The 20,553-nt window shown below is 34.3% G+C and overlaps 1 protein-coding gene across 1 annotated transcript; it reads left to right on the top strand.

Annotated features, from left to right (window-relative positions):
• Window positions 1-11,696: 11,696 nt before the first annotated feature.
• LOC130025282 (olfactory receptor 51B2-like) lies at window positions 11,697-12,632 on the top strand. The gene has a single exon (XM_056116238.1). The coding sequence runs from the start codon at window positions 11,697-11,699 to the stop codon at window positions 12,630-12,632; it is 936 nt and encodes a 311-aa protein (XP_055972213.1).
• The last annotated feature ends 7,921 nt before the right edge of the window (window positions 12,633-20,553 follow it).

Below are 20,553 nucleotides of genomic sequence, written 5' to 3' on the forward strand. Positions count from 1 at the left end.
AAAAATAAGTATTGGTAAAGGGAAATGTGTTTGATATTTGCATGACTGAGACCTAAACCTGAAAGCTTTGTAACCTTTCCCACAGTGATTCAATAAATAAATAAATAAATAAAGTGATCTTTTCCCATATTCTTTTCTTTCTTATTTATATATTTTAGTTTGCTGGTCATACGTGGCAGTGCTCAGTGCTTACTACTAGCTCTGTGCTCAAAGATCATTCCTGATGGTGGTCAGGGAACTACATGTAGTGTTGGGGATTGAACCTGAGCCATCCATATGAAAGTCAAGTGTCCTACATATTGTACTATCTTTCCAGCATTCTACTTTTTTTTTTCAATAAATAGTTGCTTTCTGTAATTGTATTCTTACTACATAAGTAGAACTGTCTCCAGAGTAAAATGATAATTTTATTTGGTTGAAAATTTCTCATGACCTTGAAAGGGAGATGCAACTCAAATTAAAACAGTCTCTAAGGTGGAAACTATGTCTTCAATATCTCGCAATCAGACTATCAGAATTAGGTAGAACAAGAAAAATGATTCTTCTAGTTGATATGGCCATATGTCCAAAACAGAGATTCTACTTAACTGAAAACATGACATCTAAATGGCAACCACTGAAACTGCCTAATATGCCTGTCAAGACAAGTGAGGGTTGGGATGAGGAAATCTGGGAGCACTGGTTGAAGGAAATTGACCCTGGTGGGATTGGTGTTGAATTGTTGTATGATTAAAAATCAACGATATTTTACTACTTTCGGACTAGGCTGGAGCGATAGCACAGTGGCAGGGCATTTGCCTTGCACGCGGCCAACATGGCCGACCCGAGTTCGATTCCTCCGCCCCTCTCGGAGAGCCCGGCAAGCTACCGAGATTATCTTGCCTGCACGGCAGAGCCTGGCAAGCTCCCCATGACGTATTCGATATGCCAAACACAGTAACAACAAAGTCTCCAATGGAGACGTTACTGGGTCTGCTTGAGCAAATCGATGATCAACGGGAGGGCCTTTATTGCTAATGCATATAAATTGGAAGTGCTAAAAATAAAAATGAAAAAATTCAATTAAAAATGAGGGATGGGTATTTGATCATTGTATAATTGAAACCCAAGCACAAAAATTTGTAAGTCTAAAAAGAAATAAATACAAAGTCACATTCAACTAAAAAAAATCTGAATAAAGAGAAAAAAATGATTTTTTCTAGTTGGAAGATGAATTGTCCAGATCCTTTTATAGTGTGACACCATTTTATAGTGTGACACCAATAATTTTATTCTGTGATTGTCATCTGTTTTCAATCATTTTCTGCTTCCTTCAGGTTGTTATTGTCAATGAATTAGGAAAACCTCTCTAAGATTATTGGTTTTGGCTCTCAGGAAGTAAGGTATAAATATATGCTGATTGACTTGCCTTCTGAAGTTAAACTCTAGCTAGGAAAATTTTATTGCTTATTTCCTTCCTGCATCTACATTCAGCTTTTGTGATGAAAACCTCACTTTTCAGAGAACTCATTAAAAACATTATACTTATTTATATCCCTGTCTTAAATTTTACTTATAGTAAGTCCAGTATATTAAAAAAAATCTCTCTTTTTTATCTCTCTATTTTAGGAAGGAATTAAATTGTAAAGGAACTTAAAGAGCAATTTAATCTTATCATTGTCACTCCAAAACATCAAGTTATCTTTCAAGTATTAGATTAGGAGTTGATGTTTTTATTATATCTCTGAAATCCCATATTCTGTCAAGTAAAGTTAGATGATTTTTTTTTTTTGCTTTTTTTAGGTCACACCAGGTGATGCACAGGGCTTATTCCTGGCTCATGCACTCAGGAATTACTCCTGGCGGTGCTCGGGGAACCATTTGTGATACTGGGATTCGAACCTGGGTCGGTCATGGGCAAGGTAAAAGCCCTACCTACTGTGTTACCACTCCAGCCCCTAGATGGTTTTCAAGATTTAAAAACCTTATGGAATGAAAAGATGTATCATTTTATTATTGTAGAAATAATAAAAGACAGAATAGATGATTATTATATGTTCTATCAGATTAACGATTTCAAGCTATTTGAACTACTTAGATTAAATTATAGAGACTGAAAATAAAAATCCACAAGAATCACCAATTTCATGTTTTCCTAAAGATTCAATAACAACAGTTCAATTTCCACCTCTGATTTCATAGCCAATAAAAACCTCTTTTTGCCTTATTTAATTTAAACAAGGTTTAGTTGAGCTTGAGTTATTTGTAAGCTCATAGGAAAATCAATTATGGCACTAAGTTATAGATGAGTGGCTCTGTACCCAGGTGTTGAAAATAATAAAACAGGGGCTGAGTCAGACAATATTATTAGAAGAAATGAATGAAAATTTTTTATTTTTTACCTCATCTCTGCCAAAAGTGATTGCTAATAGTCTTTTTGATAAATGCCATTCTCTTTGGTGTGTAGATAATACTTTTGATTTGTATTTCCTTGATAATAACTGATGATATTTCCTCTCGTAAAAGTGTCCATTTATGTCCTCTTGATATTTCTCAAAACAAGTAAAAGTAGAGTCCTCAGTTGACCCAGCTGTTCGATTTCTTATCTACTTCCCCAAAACACAAAAACAAAAATTCAAAAAGATATATGCACCACTACATCCATTGCAGTGCTTAGTAGCATAGCCAGGATATGTTTAAAAAAACTTTAAAATCCAATATTGAAGAAATTGTGGTATATATACACAATGGGATAGTATTCAACTGCAAGGGAAGATTAAACCATGTAGTTTACTGCAATCTAGATAGAATTGAAGGGCATGATGTTATGCAAAATCAGATGAAGAGCAAATACAAGATGTTCTCACTTATCTGTGGTATATAGAGTATCAAGACAAGGTAGTGGCAATTATTATGGTGGCAAACCCTTGTCCCTGGACTAGAAATGATAATACCAATGATGGAGGGGGTGGGAAAAGAGGATACAAACTGATGGAACATGGGGTCATTGGTCAGGAACCTTGGACAGTTTGGTAGTGGAGAGATGAGGTACCTACATATGTATAAGAACATGAGTGAGTATTACAGTAAATGTGCATAAAATACAATTAAATTTGAAAAATGAGATTGAGGAGAAGGCAAGTAGAGGATGAACGGTAACTTTGCATCATAGTAACAGGGTGTTGATATAGTGGTGGGTTTGGAGTTGGAACATTTGATATATGAAACTCTGTTATTAACAGCATTGTAAATTTTGGCCCCTAAATAAAAACATTTCAAAAATCATAAAATATTATAGAGAATTATTTATTTTCTCCCCAAACAGAAAATGGATGTTAAAAATATGAGAAGTAGGCAAGTATTGTTGAATGAGTTCTGAAGTATTTGCTTGTGTTTGAAAATTCAATTCTTATTTTAAAATAATTGACAAGATAAATCGTCATTGTTGTTATTTTGGTTTGGGGATCACACACAGTAGTTGCCATGACTAATCATGACTTTGGAGGACCAAACACGGTACAAGAGTTTGAACTAGGTTTGACCTCAAGTGCCTTAACTCCTGTTCTATTTTTCTAGCCCAGCAACTTTTTTTTTCCCTTTATTTTATTTTATTTTTTTTAAAGTTGTAGATTTACAATTTTTTGTGCTTTGGTTTCAATTATACAATGATCAGATACCCATCCCTCCACCAGTGCCCATTTTCCACCACCATGGATAATATCCCTCCCACCCCCATCCCCCCATCCCCCCTGTCTCTGTGGCAGGGCAATCCCCTGTGTTCTCTCTCTCCTTTTGGGTGTTGTGGTCTGCAAAAGAGGCATTGAGTGGCAAACATGTTCAGTCCATAGTCTACTTTCCACATGCATCTCCCCTCCTGGGAGGATCCTCCAAACATCCTTTATTTGGTGCTCCCTTCTCTATCTGAATAGCCCTTTCCTCTAGGATACCCGGCTGGCCTCTAAGTTATGGAGTAATCCTCCTGGTGCTGATCTCAGCTATTCTTGGGTATTAATCTCATATTTTGTTACTTTATATCCCCCAGATGAATGCAATCTTTCTATGTCTATCCCTCTCTTTCTGACTCATTTCGCTTAGCATGATACTTTCCATATTGTACCACTTGAATGTAAATTTCATGACTTCATCTTTTCTAAGAGCTACATAGTACTCCATTGTGTAGATGTACCAAAGTTTCTTTAACCAGTCATCTGTTCTTGGGCATTCAGGTTTCTTCCAGTTTCTGGCTATTGTAAAGAGTGCTGCAATGAACAAACAAGTGCAGATGTCACTTCGACTATACATTTTTGCCTCTCTGGGATATATTCCCAGGAGTGGTATTGCTGGGTCAAATGGGAGCTCAATTTCTAATTTTTTGAGAATCGTCCATACTGTTTTCCAGAAGGGCTGAACCAGTGGACATTCCGACCAACAGTGAAGGAGTGTCCCTTTCTCGCCACATCCACGCCAGCATCGGTTGATTTTGTTCTTTTGAATGTGGGCCAGTCTCTGAGGTGTGAGATGGTATCTCATTGTGGTTTTGATCTGCATCTCCCTGATGATTAATGATGTAGAGCATTTTCTCATGTGCTTTTTTGCCATTCGGATTTCTTCTTTGAGAAAGTTTCTGTTCATTTCATTGCCCCATTTTTGGATGGGGTTGGATGTTTTCTTCTTGTGGAGTTTAACCAGTATTTTGTATATCCTGGATATCAACCCCTTGTCAGATGTGTATTCGGTGAATATCCTTTCCCATTCTGTAGACTGTCTTTGTATTTTGGTCACTGTTTCTTTGGAGGTGCAGAAGCTTCTTAGTTTAAGATAGTCCCATTTATCTATCTCTGTTTTCACTTGCTCGGCCAGTGGCGTGGCATCTTTGAAGATACCATTAGCTTCAATGTCATGGAGGGTTTTGCCAACTTTATCTTCAATGTACCTTATGGTTTCTCGTCTGATGTTGAGGTCTTTAATCCATTTTGATCTTACTTTTGTACATGGTGTTAGGCAGAGTTCTGAGCCTATTTTTTTGCATGTAGCCGTCCAGTGATGCCAACACAATTTATTAAAGAGGCTTTCCTTACTCCACTTCACATTACTTGCACCTTTATCAAAGATTAGATGAGCATATGATTGAGGAGAGATGTCAGTGTATTCAACCCTGTTCCATTGGTCTGCAGTTCTGCCTTTGTTCCAGTACCATGCTGTTTTAATTATTACTGCTTTGTAGTACAGTTTGAAGTTCGGGAGGTTGATTCCTCCCATTTTCTTTTTCCCAAGAATTGCTTTAGCTATTCGTGGGGGCTTATTGTTCCATATAAATTTCAAGAGTGTTTGCTCCATTTCTTTGAAGAATGTCATGGGTATCCTTATAGGGATTGCATTGAATTTATACAATGCTTTCGGTAGTATTGCCATTTTGACAATGTTAAGTCTCCCGACCCATGAGCAGGGGATATCTTTCCATTGCCTCATGTCCTCTTTTATTTCCTGAAGTAGCGTTTTGTAGTTTTCTTTGTACAGGTCCTTTACTTCCTTAGTTAAGCTGATTCCTAGGTACTTGATTTTCTGGGGCACAATTGTGAATGGGATTGTTTTTTTCATGTTGCTTTCTTCTCTCTCACTGTTTGCGTATAGGAAAGCCATGGACTTTTGGGTATTGATTTTATAACCTGCAACTTTACTATACGAGTCTATTGTTTCTAGGAGTTTTTTGGTGGAAGTTATTGGGTTCTCTAAGTAGAGTATCATATCATCTGCGAATAGTGAGAGCTTGATTTCTTCCTTTCCTACCTGAATGCCCTTAATATCTTTTTCCTGCCTAATCGCTATTGCAAGTACTTCCAGTACTATATTGAACAGCAGTGGAGAGAGTGGGCATCCCTGTCTCATCCCTGATCTTAGAGGGAAGGCTCTCAGTTTTTCCCCATTGAGGATGATGCTTGCTGTAGGCTTGTGGTAGATGGCTTTAATTATGTTGAGGAAGGTCCCCTCTATACCCATTTTGGCTAGGGTTTTCATCATAAAGGGGTGCTGGATTTTATCAAATGCTTTCTCTGCATCTATTGACATGATCATATGCTTTTTATCTTTTCTTTTGTTGATATGGTGGATTATGTTGATTGATTTCCGAATGTTAAACCATCCTTGCATCCCTGGGATGAATCCTACTTGGTCATGGTGTATGATCTTTTTAATGAGTAGTTGGATTCTATTTGCTAGTAGTTTGTTGAGGATCTTTGCATCTGTGTTCATCAGGGATATCGGCCTGTAATTCTCTTTCTTTGTGGTATCTCTGTCTGCTTTTGGTATCAGTGTGATATTTCAGCAACTTATTTTTTAACACTAGATTCCCAGGGCACTACATATATGTTCTACTTACATAAGCAGGAAATATATGAGTGGTCAACTAGACCAATACTCCAAAACATCCATGAATCTCTCTGATACAGGGTAAACTTATAAGATAATCATTAAAGACAAAAGGTAACTTGTATGGAGGACTTGTTGATAAGTCAGTTCACTGGTATCTGTAGAGATAAACAGCTTGTTTATTTACAGGAAATCTAAGATGTCTACCACAAAAAATGCAAATATCTTTCTTTGTTATGAAGAGTATTACAAAAAAAATTCCTCTAAGTATATTGAGTTTAAATTAGAAAATTGAAAACTGAAGTATGTGTATCTGTGGAAGAAAAACAGAAGCCAGTTTTAAATATGCACATATGAGAGAGGTAGAAATGTAGCGATATACTGAAAAGCCATAGTACTATCAGATTATAATTCTATAAAACGAATCCATCTATTCATGAGAAAAAGAAGGTATACTTTATTCAAGAAATTAATAAGCAATTGTGATTTTTTTCTCAGGAGATGTAGATTTTTGCTGCATAAGTACTTTGGTCTGAGTTATATAATAACTAGTATCATGAAATGAATACTACCTCATCGCTGAATTTTATACTGACTATATAGTTTGTAATATTAATGTTTTGGATATAGCATATTAAATAAAATATTACTAGTTTTTAAAAATTATTCCCTTTTTTTAAAAAAAAATTCTTCCCTTTTCACCCTAAAGTTTGCTCCAGAAAATTTAAAATCTCTGTGGTTAAAATTCCATTTCTGCTAGAAAAGGTTAATTTCAAGAGAGCCTTTTTTGTTTCTTCTTAGGGATTTACCATGTGAGTCAATACCAGTGCTGCTTCCTTTTTTGACTTCCAAGTCTGGAGATATTTTATCCTTAGATTTCCATTTCCTTCTTTGTCTTCTGTGTCTCCATACTCCTTGGCAATGGCACTTTTCTCTTCCTTATCAGAAAAGACCACACTCGTCATGAACTTATGTACTACTTTCTGGCTATCTTGGCGTCTATAGACCTAGGAGTAACTTTAACAATGCTGTCCACAATGCTTGGTGTTCAGTGTTTGAATCACAGGATAAGAGTCAGGGAGTCTGCTTTTTTTCAGACTTATCTCATTCACTCACTTTCTTTTGTGAAGCCTGGAGTCTTGCACATCATGGCCTATGATCATTTTTATTGCCATCCGAAATCCCCTGAGATACAGCTCCATCCTAACAAATGTTTAAGTGATAAGGATAGATTTAGGAGCTATAATGAAAGGATTTTGCCTTGCACGCGGCTGACCTAGGTTCAAGTCCTCCGTCCCTCTTGGAGAACCTGGCAAGCTACTGAGAATATCCCGCAGGCATGGCAGAGCTTGACAAGCTCCCCTTGGCATATAAAATATACCAAAAACAGTAACAACAAGTCTCACAGTGGAGACATTACTGGTGTCCGATGGAGCAAATCAATGAACAACGGGAGGACAGTGCTACAGACATTGCTACATTATATTATTTATATAACTATAATTATCACTTACAAAGACATATATCTAAAAATTCAACCTATCAAAATAGTTTCAAAGGAAGAACTTTCAGCCAGTTGGAAATCAATATATGATTCTTTCTTACAATGAAATATATTGACAATGAGAATAATGTTATGGAAAATTTTTAAGTGCCTTTTGAAAATTATCATTTTTCATCAAGTTTTCTCCTTCAGTTACTCCCAATCTAGCTATCCCTACAACACCAGGACTTTCAGATACTTTTTTTTTCTGATTCTTTTCATTCATATTTACATTATATTTACATTTACATCTACATCCACATTTATAGATTTTGTTTTCAATTCTTTAGAAACTCAAATAAATATCATGGTGTTGTTTTATTTTAAATAAAAATAAATCTTCATTTTAAAAACACATTTTTCTTTTGTATTCTTTTGATGAAAGAACAAACCAAAGCAAAATTACACTTACTGAGTTCTTAAATATTTTCTAAGACTATGTCAATAAACAGTGAAGAATTTGTCATAAATATTAGTATTTATTTTAACCTGTGTTTTCAAAAGTGTTTTTAATAAACTTTAGTATCCTCAGGAGAAAGCAAAATATTGAATACGCAGCAACACAGAAACAAAAGAAATAAGGTTAGTGTTCACACTCAGGTAGACCCACTCAGCCCGTGTTCATAATTAATCCTAGTAATTAGAAACAATGCTTCTAATCTTACTTTTAGAATAAGTTCTAATTTAATTTGATGATTCATCATTGTATGTAGTTGCTTACACAGAACAAAAAACTACTTAAAACAAATGGGTTCTCTCTCTTCTTGATTTTTTCCAAATTTAGAGTTTACACACACACACACACACATACACATGCATACACACACAAACCAATCAACAAACCACTGTGGGCTAATGATAAAGTCATTTTTTTGTGTGATCCCAATTATAGTAAATGAGATCACCTGAAGTTCATTGATTAATCATTAACTTCCCATGAATCCTTTGTAAGTAAATATAATACCCACCATTCAGTAAAAGTCACAAAGTCAGCAGTTTCCTCTTACTACTCTTTAATCTACCATTTACAGTAATTACTAAATTCTGTTCTTTCTGAATCAGAGAAACCCTCTTACATATTCTGTTGTTCACCACTACTTAAAACACATCATCCTCATCAACATAATTTATTACATGAATCTGATTCTTCTTAGTTGTCATGCTTTTTTTTTAATGTGCTAATGTAAAATAGTAAAGGGACTTGAAACAATGACAATATTATCTTGAGTATCTTTATTACTACCAATTTAGCATGTTTAAATTAAAATAAAAACTCTTGCCAGAATTGTTAAGACCCTAAGGGATCAGAACCTGTTATAAGTTCACTTTTGTTATTTTTGTTTTTGGACCACACCCAATGGTACTAGGGATTTACTCCTGGCTCTGAGTTCAGGAATCTCTCCTGGCAGTGTTCAAGGAACCATATGTGGTGTCTGGGATTGAATTTTTATCAGCCACATCAAGATCAAGCACCTGAGTTGCCCTACCATCTCTCTAGCACCTATAATAGATCCTTCTTGAGTCAACCCTTATTTTGACTCATGTCTTATTCGAGAGATACTATAGTTCTTTAGTATAAATTCAGCATAAAATTATTTTTTGTTTGGTTTTGTCCTTTGTTGCTTGGCCCATACTTAGGGCATACTTCTTTTTTTTTTTTAACTGTAGCCCTTTTTCAGTCTTATGTAGAATGAATGCTGTGCAACCCAAAGTAACTATAGGTTTTCTAGATCACGGAGATATTATTTGTGCATTTTTCAAGATACTAATGTTCAGGCAGAAATGCTAGTGCAATGTAAATTTATAGCAAATTTTTTCTTGTTCACCCTTGTTTTTAATGCTAATAAGTTAATATTTACTTTTAAAATTTTATTTTATTTACTTGTGGTTTTGGATCACACTGGTGGTGATCAGGACTTACTCCTGACTCGGCCAGGGCTCAGGTAACGCTCCTCGTGAGTCTCTGGAGATCACATGTGGTGCTGAGGATAGAACCCAGGTCAGGTCACATTTAAGGCAATTATCCTACCTTTTATACTATCTATCTCTAATCCCCACAGCCTTATTATTTTTAATGCTAATAAATTCATATTTGTTACTAACACCATCTATCATACAAAACTGACATTAAAATGGTTTAAATTGGGAAGTAGGTGGGAGGGAAGCTGGGGAAGTTGGTAGAGGAAAGTGGGCACTGGTGAAGGGATTGGCAATGGAACATTGTGTATCTGAAACACAATCATTAATTACTTTGTATCTTTGTAATTCATAGTGATTCAACAAACAAAATTTAAAATTATTAAAACTATAAATTTAGCAAAGTAATCTTAAGCTAAAATGTAAGCTGTCCAACATTTTTATATTATTTATAGTCCACTGAGGATCTTATAAATCAGAGTTGGTTTCTCCAAAGGAAGAGAGAAATGTTGGAATTCAGAATTTCTAGGAATAATAAAAATACCAAAGACATATATGACTCCTGAGAGTATATGAAATTCTCTTGATCTTTGAGATAAACAATAGAAAAATATACATAAATGGATTTGTTTAATATTGATTTAGAGTATCTTGAAATCACCTAACTAAGCCTTAGCATGCCCAAATCAGTAACATTTGAGTTTTCAATTTTTCCTCTCACATTCTTGTAGAAGTAAGAGAAGTTTGAGGACATTGTGTAAAAGACTTCCAAAAAAAAAAAAAGAAAGAAAGAAAGAAAGAAAGAAAGAAAGAAAAAGAAAGAAAGAAAGAAAGAAAGAAAGAAAGAAAGAAAGAAAGAAAACCAAAGAATCTCCCAAGTGTCTGGAGAGGTTAAACTCTAGGGAAGTAATTTATCCAGAAATACTCTCTAACCTCAGCTCCTCGACTGTTTAAGAAGAGCCAGGTCTAATTTCTCAAATAAGGAAGAAACAAGGAGTTTTCAGCAATAGGACTGAAGTGGATATATGCTAGGAGCAGAAATATGGATGGACTCCTCTCCCTTTTGATGTTGAGTGCTTGCAGTAGAAGAAGATAGAGATTTCTAGAGATCTGCAATAGCTGGACTTGATCTAACTGAGGTGAGCCGTCAATTAACACAAAATTTTCTTTTAGATAAATTTGTCAAAGTAGATCAGAAGATTTTAATGTGAGGTCCAAAGATAAACTTTAAGAAAAATGTGAATATTTTAGCAAAAATGTGACTACACTTTTTTATACTTGACTATTTTTCTCTATAGAAAGTTTATGACTTTGGTTGAAATTTTGTAAAATATTAACATTCAGTTTCAAAACAAACCAGTTGTAACAAGAGATTGTCTATATCATGACTATAAAATGTAAAATTAGAATTATATTTAAATAAATTTTAGAATTCTAAAATCAAATAGTGTAGCTAAGTAATATTGTTGACATTTGCACGTAGTTTATTTCTTCTTTTAATTTTTAACACTTTTTTCAAGTATAGTCCAGAATTTATATAACTGCATGAACTAATATTTTTTAAAAATTAAAAAAATTGAATGAAAATATTCAAAATATTTTAAGAAAATTTTGGTCATTAACTTAAATTACTGCTAATTTGGAGTATAATAATCATAATTAATAATAATTAGTAAAATTTAGAAATCTACTATTTTAAGATAATTATATAATTACATAGATAATGTATATAATTAATGCAACAATGTATTGATTATCCTATGTACAAATATTGTGATTAAGGCTTTTGTAATGTTTTTCCATGAAGACATCGCAAAAACTAAAAATTCTGGATTTCTGTGGTCATACTCATATTTCCCATACATTTGTTTTTCAGTTCTATGGACATACCATGTGGCCCAATAATAGTGATGCACCCTTTTTACTGACTGGATTCCCAGGTCTGGAAGAATTTCATCCCTGGATTTCCATCCCCTTCTTTGCTGTCTATGTCTCTGTCCTTGTTGGCAATGGCACACTCCTCTACCTCATCAAAGAAGACCACAATCTACATGGACCTATGTACTATTTCCTTGCTATGCTAGCAGGCTCAGATTTGATGGTGACACTCACCACGATGCCAAGTGTGATGAGTGTCTTATGGGTGAATTACCGGAAGATTAGTCATGGACCCTGCTTCCTGCAGGCCTATACTATTCACTCCCTTTCCATCGTGGAATCAGGTATCTTGTTTGCCATGGCCTATGACCGTTTTGTTGCCATCCGCACCCCCCTGAGATACAACTCTATTCTTACCAATTCCCGGGTGATAAAAATTGGACTTGGAGTAGTCATGAGGGGCTTTGTGTCCATTGTGCCCCCAATTCTACCACTCTTTTGGTTCTCATATTGCCATTCCCATGTTCTTTCCCATGCTTTTTGCCTTCACCAAGATATCATGAAACTTGCTTGTGCTGATATTACATTCAATCGTATATATCCAGTTATTCTGGTTGTTTTTACTTTCTTTCTAGATGCTCTGATTATTCTTTTCTCTTATATCTTAATCCTAAAAACGGTTATGGGAATTGCATCTGGAGAGGAGCGATCTAAAGCCCTTAACACTTGTATATCTCATATCAGCTGTGTTCTAGTCTTTTATGTTACTGTGCTTGGCCTGACTTTCATTCACAGGTTTGGGAAACATGCACCACGTATAGTTCTCATTAGCATGAGCTATATCTACTTTCTCTTTCCCCCCTTAATGAACCCCATTATATACAGTATCAAGACCAAACAGATTAAGAAAAGCATTGTTCACTTATTTTTTGTACACAGGAGGGCTTAATGTTTAACTCTCATATCTTGAGAACTCAAGGATTTTTAATCCTTTCCCATTATTGGATAATCCCTTGGTTTCATAATCAGGCTCCCCCATCCACTCCTTCTCTTTTCTCTCTTTTCATCTTTTATTCAAATAGATAAAATCATAACTATTACGTAGAGTTAAAGTTGACTATGATTGATACATATACAATAAATTACCACATGTAGAGTTTTTAATTAGGGAAAAGTAGATTTTAAAAAATAAGAAATGCTAGCGATCTTAAGAAAAAGAAATATATAAAAGAGGTAAGCAAAAAATGAGATTGGACACTCTAGAGCCTATACATAATGAAAGAATAGTTAATCTGATGCAAGATTTGTAGTTGGACATAAATTTTGTGTGTTAGGATAAATATAACAACAACAATCAACACTTTTACATTACTATGATTTTATTTTAACCATACTGGAAATGATATTGAATAATATAGAAATAATAATACCTGTAGTAAACAAAACTTGCTGGTAAAATATCAAAGACACAATTCAGAAAGCTTATTGCTAAAACTTGTTTCTTAAGCATGCAAGTGTATTTAGTTATTAAAAAAATTATACAGATTAAGTAACCATCGGGCTGGAGCCATAGCACAGCGGTAGGGTGTTTGCCTTGCACGCAGCCAATATGGCTGACCCGAGTTCGATTCCTCCTCCCCTCTCGGAGAGCCCGGCAAGCTACAGAGAGTATCTCGCCCGCACGGCAGAGCCTGGCAAGCTACCCGTGACGTATTCAATATGCCAAGCACAGTGACAACAAGTCTCATAATGGAGATGTTACTGGGCCCACTCGAGCAAATCGATGAACAACGGGAGGACCGTGTGTGTATTAAGTAACCATCAACTACTTTACCATTTGTTTTTTTGAAACTAGATCCTATAACACTCCTTTTCTTCTTCTACACTATATTTTGCAACAAATTTTACACACTAATTATTCAGATTTTCTTCTTTATTTCCTGATATTTTACTTTACTGATTAGATTTAGATATACCCTACTGCTTCTCTATTTGCTTAGTTTTTACATAAAATAAATACAGATGGGGCCAAAAATATAGAAAAGCAACTAAGAAGCTTACTTTGCACTCAGCTAACCCCAGTTTGATTTCCGAGGTACTCCATATGATCACCTAACATTGCTAGGAGAGATTCCTGAGCATAGTCAGGAGTAAGCCCTGAGCTCACCGGGTATGACCTCAAAACCAAAATGAATTTTTAAAAGAGAGAAAAAAAGAAATGACTTTTGCACTATGTGGTTTAAAAATTTAAATTAATTTTCTTTTCTTTTTTGATAATCCAGGAAGAAATCTAGGGAAAGAAATTCTATTGATTGATAGAGCAATTTCTTCCTTCAATATATTTAAATCTTATCTTATGACATTAATTGTGGCTGAACCATAGTTTATTGTCTGTTAAGAATACTTGTTCAAAGTGGTATTACATGGAAAGTATCATGTTAAGGGAAATTAGTCAGAAAGAGAGGGATAGACATAGAAAGATTGCATTCATCTGGGGAACATAAAGTAACAAAATAGGAGACTGACACCCAAGAATGGCTGAGATTAGTACCAGGAATTTTCCTCCATGGCTTGGAGGCCAGCCACACGTGGTAGGGGAAAAGGCAGCTTAGATAGAGAAGGGAGCACCAAATAAAGGGTCTTGGGAGGATTCTCCCAGGATGGGAGAAACATGATGAAAGTAGACTATAGACCAAACATGATTGCCACTCAATGCCTCTTTTGCAAACCACAACACCCAAAAGGAGAGAGAGAGAAAACAGAGGGGAATGCCCTGTCACAGAGGCAGGGTGGGATGGGGGGGTTTGGGAGGGGGGTGGGAGGGATACTGGGATCTGTGGTGGTGGAAAATGGCACTGGTGGGGGGATGGGTATTTGATCATTGTATAATTGAAACCCAAGCACAAAATTTGTAAGTCTACTCTGTACCTCATGGTTTCTCACTAATAAAAATTTTAAAAAGTAAATAAAAATTAAAAAAAAGAATACTTGTTCATCTACTGTTAACTATCTATGGAGCTTGACTGATATAGATATGTAAATTAAATGTTGCTTACTTTGCTCTCTTTGGTGATTGCTACTTCTCTCAATAAATGCTATCTATTAGCATCTTATTTCATAACTGAGTGCTTATATAAATATAGATATAAGGAAATAAAAATATCTGAACTTGAATATGGAATCTTTGCTTTTGCATGTCATATTCTGACAGCAAGCAATCTAAGAATATTCCAAAAGTATCAACATAGAAAAAGCACATCTGTTATTTTTACTATAAAAATAACATATATGGCTGGAGTGATAGCACGGCGGGTAGGGCGTCTGCCTTGCACGCAGCCAACATGGCCGACCCGAGTTCGATTCCTCCGCCCCTCTCGGAGAGCCCGGCAAGCTACCGAGAGTATTCGATGTGCCAGACACAGTAACAACAAAGTCTCCAATGGAGACGTTACTGGGCCCGCTCGAGCAAATCGATGATCAACGGGAGGGCCTTTACTTTTACTTTATTTTAACTGTTGCCTCTTGAATGATTTTTAATCATATATTTCTAAAAAATAATCTACTTGGATATGCATTTTACGTCAATAAAGAGCCAAATAACTTCTAATGTGAACCATACTATTAAAAACTCTGTTTCATTTACAAATCTTTAGAAACAATACAAACTGCAAATTAGTGACATTAGAGCTGGCTATCAAATCAATAGAGCATTTATCTTAAGAACATTGAAGTGATGTTAAAATAATACGTAATATGTAAGAAAATAAGACATTTCCCATGATACACATGGAAATTTTCTTTTAGCAAAAACAGGATATAAGATCTGCTATTGAAGCTATTAATTCTAATGCTGAGACACCATAGTCTCCCCAGCATCATTATTTTATATTATTTATTTACTTATATATCACTTTTGAACACAGATAAAAAAAATTCAATTTATTTAGAGACATTTATACTTAAACAAAGCTTCAGAGCCCAGAAAACGTTGTGTCCTGGATTTGCATCAAGGATAGTTAAAATATTATCGTTTTGACTTCCATGATAGAAAAAACTATGAAAAGCAAAATGGTATGCATATGTCTCTTCCGATTAATATTTTAATGTTTGGGGGGGAGTGGAACAGAGTCACTTGGTTGTATGGAAGTTCTGTGTTCATCATGGAGGTGTCCTGACACACGGAGGGTTGATATGGAAATTCAACAAGTATGAAACAGTGATTTCAGTACTATTGTAAACTATGATAGGAAAATTTTAAAAACTCAAAGTAATAAAAATATCAAATCGTTTTAAAATGATTTTTTTAAAGTTTAGTGGTAACAATGAGATATCTTTGTATTCCTTCTAATTGAGGGGGATATTTGAATATGTGACTATCCAAAGCCAATAAATGTCTACTTATTCCTGAACAATTCAGTTATTGTACACCTGGTTAGTGATAGTTCTTAGAATTTTGGACCTGTCTCATTCACTGTTATTTTCATTGTCTTTATATATATATATATACACTCATTACTTAATTTTTATAAATTTGTCATACTGAGTCTATTTAATTTCCAAAATAGGTTTGTAGTTACCTTTGTCCTGTCACTAAGAACATTTAAAAAAAGTTTGGTGTATCACATTTTAGGGAAACTAAAGGGTTGTCATAAAAATTATATGAATTTAATTTATTACCATTTTCATAGGAAGATATTTAAGGAGTTTTAAATTTCATTCTTTTGTTACAGAATACTACTTTCTAGCATAAATTTAAGTAGAGATTAAAAGACAATGTACTGAGAAAACAAAGTATGATAAAAATTCTTAAATTCAAAAAGTGATACAGAAAAATTTAAATGTTAATAAAAAGTGATATCAGGTTAAAAAACTTACTAAAGTGACAATAAGGGACATTATACGATTGCAACTATATTTATCTGTTTTTAATTGAATTATGCTGAGATACACTGTTACAAAATTGTTCTTGATTGGGTTTCAGTCATACAATGTTCACTAATGTGCATTTATACTTATCTTTAAGTAGCCTGTGTCATTTATCAAAAAAATTCAAAGGCTAAAATAACATTTACTATTGAAAATACTGGTTTTCATAAAACACGTGGATGCAAATAAAACACATAATATACATTTTTATAGTTTCTTGCTTTGAAAAAACTTTTAATTAAAAGTACTAACCTAGTTATAAGTCATGTATGAGACTTTTTGCAATTTAAATAATAGTAATGTCCTATCAAACAGTCATAGATTCTAGATTTGTTTTGCAATCTTCACCCTGTAACATCTGCGGTATAGTTTTCCAAATTTAAGACATTCTTATTCAGTACATGAGAGCAGAAACCAGGGACTGGAGAGATAGGACAGTGGTAAGGCTCATTATCCTTGCAGGACGAGGACCTAGGTTTGATTCCTGGAACTCCATGTGGTTCCCAGTATTACCAGGCGTGACAGCTGAGCATAGAGCCAGGGGTAGTAGCACTGGCCAAAAAAAAAAAAAAAAAGGAGAAATCATGTCTAGGCTTCCCTTTTGAAGAATTAGAAATTTATTCTCCATTAATTTATAAATTCAGCCAAAGCAATATTGTTTTCTGATCATTGTGATGTTCCCTGAGGTGATTGTTATTCTGTAAACTGTTGTAACTATTAATAAAATTTTTAAAAATATAAATCATTTTATTTGTGCTGTGTGGCCAGGTCTGATTTATTTAATTCACAATTCTTAAATGTCTCATAGCCCTAACAGACATTCTCTTTTCTGGGTGTCACTCCAATGATGGAATTGTTGCTCTATTTCTTTAAGTTTTGCCTAAAATTGGAAAACAATTTTTGATCCCCAAATCAAAAAAAAAAAACTAAATGAAAATAAGATCCTTTCTCTATCTTGGCCCCTATACACTTCCTCCATAAATAATCTGTGAGTACAGTATAGGTCTGTGTGCATGAATGTATGTTGGGAGTAAGGGTTCTTCCTAAACACTTTTTAACTGTGAAAATCCAGTTCTCTAGACCTCATAACAAACTTTTGTTTCTCTAAAAGTAAAATAATGGTATTGAATATTTACTCTCTTTCCCATGTGTCTATCTGTCTGTCTCTCTTCCTCTCTCTATCTCTCTCTCTCTCTCTCTCTCTCTCACACACACACACATACACACACACATACATACACATATAACATGCAGAGAGAGAGAGAGAGAGAGAGAGAGAGAGAGAAATACAGCTAATGTTTTAAATAATCATACATCCCATTGTAAACTTCTAGCAACATTGATCTGTTTTCTAGCACTGCAGCTTTTACTGTCTTTCAAAACTATATTATAGGGGCTGGAGTGATAGTAACAGTGGGTAGGGTGTTTGCCTTGCACGCGGCCAACCCAGGTTCAATTCCCAGCATCCCATATGGTCCCCGAGCACTGTCAGAAGTAATTCCTGAGTGCATAGGCCAGGAGTAATCCCTACACATTGCTGGGTGTGACCCAAAAAGAAAAACAAAACAAACCAAAACAAAAATTATACTATAAAAAGTAATCACACAGTGTGTAATTTTTGAGATTAGTCTTCCATTTTTCATAAAGCCTTTGAGATTCATCTAAGTTGCATTTGTCAATAGTTAATTTATCTTTCACTGCTTAGTAGTATTTTGTATATAGATGTTTCATTTTATGTAGACTAATTTTTCCTGAAATTACTGTTTTTGCTTTAATCACCCCTTTTTAAGTCCTTTCCTAAGTCCACTGCCCTTAGTCTTTACTTTCACATTCAAATATTAAGTGTCATTATATCCTATCTATCTTTCTTTTTCATGCTTCTTACAGAGCCTTGTGTATTTGATGTCTCTATATTCTATGTCTTTCCTCTCCTATCTTTATTCTCTGTCCAGATGTGCTGCTTCCTTGTGAGACATCATTTGCCACTTCTACTTTTTTCTGAGGTCTTGCTGATACCCTTGGTTTCATTCACTAGCTTTACTCTTCTGCCACTCCACCCAGATCTCTTGATATATAGAGGTATTATCATAGTTGAACAGCTGAATACAAAATTATTGTTGACCGAGGAAGACTGGGAAGAAAAAAGCTTAATGAATTATAAAACACGATGCTGTGCAAAAATTAAGAATCAAATTCCTTAACTGTAGATAGGAAGATGCAAGTGTTTTACTTAAAGTGGCTTAAAAAAACTTAAATATGGAACGTGGATCCTCACATAAATTCAGGGTATTCCAAAATAGAACATAAGAAATTATGTACACTGCCTCTACTGTTGATACTGATCCCAGAGAGTGCTCATTCTTTTATATAGCTGAGCCCTACAAAAATCCATTGAAGCATTATTTATTATTATTATTGAATAAACAAATGAAGAAATGGGATTTAGGTGGTTACTTAGGTAGGTTAATATTTTTTATTAAAAAGTAATACAAAGGTGAATTTAATTAAACACACAAACAAAATTTTGTGGTACAGGTACAAGTTATGAGAAACCTCTGTTTTCATGTTCTGGTTAGATTTCAAAATCTATTACGTACATTTATCTCACTTTACATAGGAGCCTTAATATTTGCTAAATATTTGAGGAAGGAATTTCAAGATATCACAAATGGAAATGTATGTATGCGGATGTCCTTAATGAAAAGGAGAATGAAGTTGATAAGTTTGAAAAAGTTTATGCAAGATAATATCCTCCATATTTTTCTGTGTTAATAGGTTATATTTGTTAATAAGATGTGTTCAAAAGTGTGCATACATGCTCATAAGTACTTAAAACTTTTAGAAGTGTCTTTTTCTTGATTATGTAGCTGTATATATATTTTTCTGAATCTAAATAATAATCATGCATCATAATAAAATTTAATAAATATATGAGGAATCATTTTATTTATTTACCAAAATTTATAAAGAGCTTAATAGGTACCATATCCTTTAATGGGTATGGAAGAAATAAAGGTGAATAAAATATACTTCCTAACTTAAAAGGCTGTATAGTTTTATAGATCAAACATGATTGTCACTCAGTGCCTCTTTTGCAAACCACAACACCCAAAAGGAGAGAGACAACAAAAGGGTGTGCCCTGCCACAGAGTCAGGGTGGGATGGGGGAATGGGGAGTGGGATGGATACTGGGATCTGTGGTAATGGGAAATGGGCACTGGTGGAGGGATGGGTATTTGATCATTGTATAATTGAAACCCAAGCACAAAAATTTGTAAGCCTACAACTGTACCTTATGGTGTCTCACTAATAAAAATTTAAAAAATGAACAAAACAAAACAAAACAAAAAAAGTCTGTATTGTCTAATCGGGGAGAAAGTCACAAAGTACAGAATTGAAATATGTAAAATTTAGCTATAATAAAACCATATCATCACAATTCTTTAGGGTTATGGAAAGGATTCTTAGTTTGTACTGTTAAGGGAGAACTAGTTAGAGTTAATTAACTTGTCATTGATTTGAAGGAAAAATATATCCAAAATGCCCTTCTCACTATGTTGTCATGATAGAATAGAATAAAGGAATGTAAGAAATTCATCTTATTTAATTTCAAAAATTATCTGACTTACTAATCAAAGGGAATCAAGGAGGTCAAGTACAGAGAAATTATTTATTGGTAAAATAATTTAACTTTTGTTTGCTTTTCCTAAGATTGTGCATTTAAATAATAAAATTTGGTTATACACCATTGGAAAAATTAAAATTCTCCCTACTTTACATATCTATTAAAATAATTTCTATTTTCTTTCTTTTTGGAGATATGATTGCTTTACATGAGTCATGTGTTTTAGGGGATTGATTTCACAACTGTACTGAAAATGTATTTGCTAGCCTATTTTAAAATTATGAATTGAAGTATAAATATAAAATTTTGGAGAGAGGAA

Source organism: Sorex fumeus, unplaced genomic scaffold (assembly GCF_029834395.1).
Source record: "Sorex fumeus unplaced genomic scaffold, SorFum_2.1 ptg000030l, whole genome shotgun sequence".
Lineage (NCBI taxonomy): Eukaryota > Metazoa > Chordata > Mammalia > Eulipotyphla > Soricidae > Sorex > Sorex fumeus.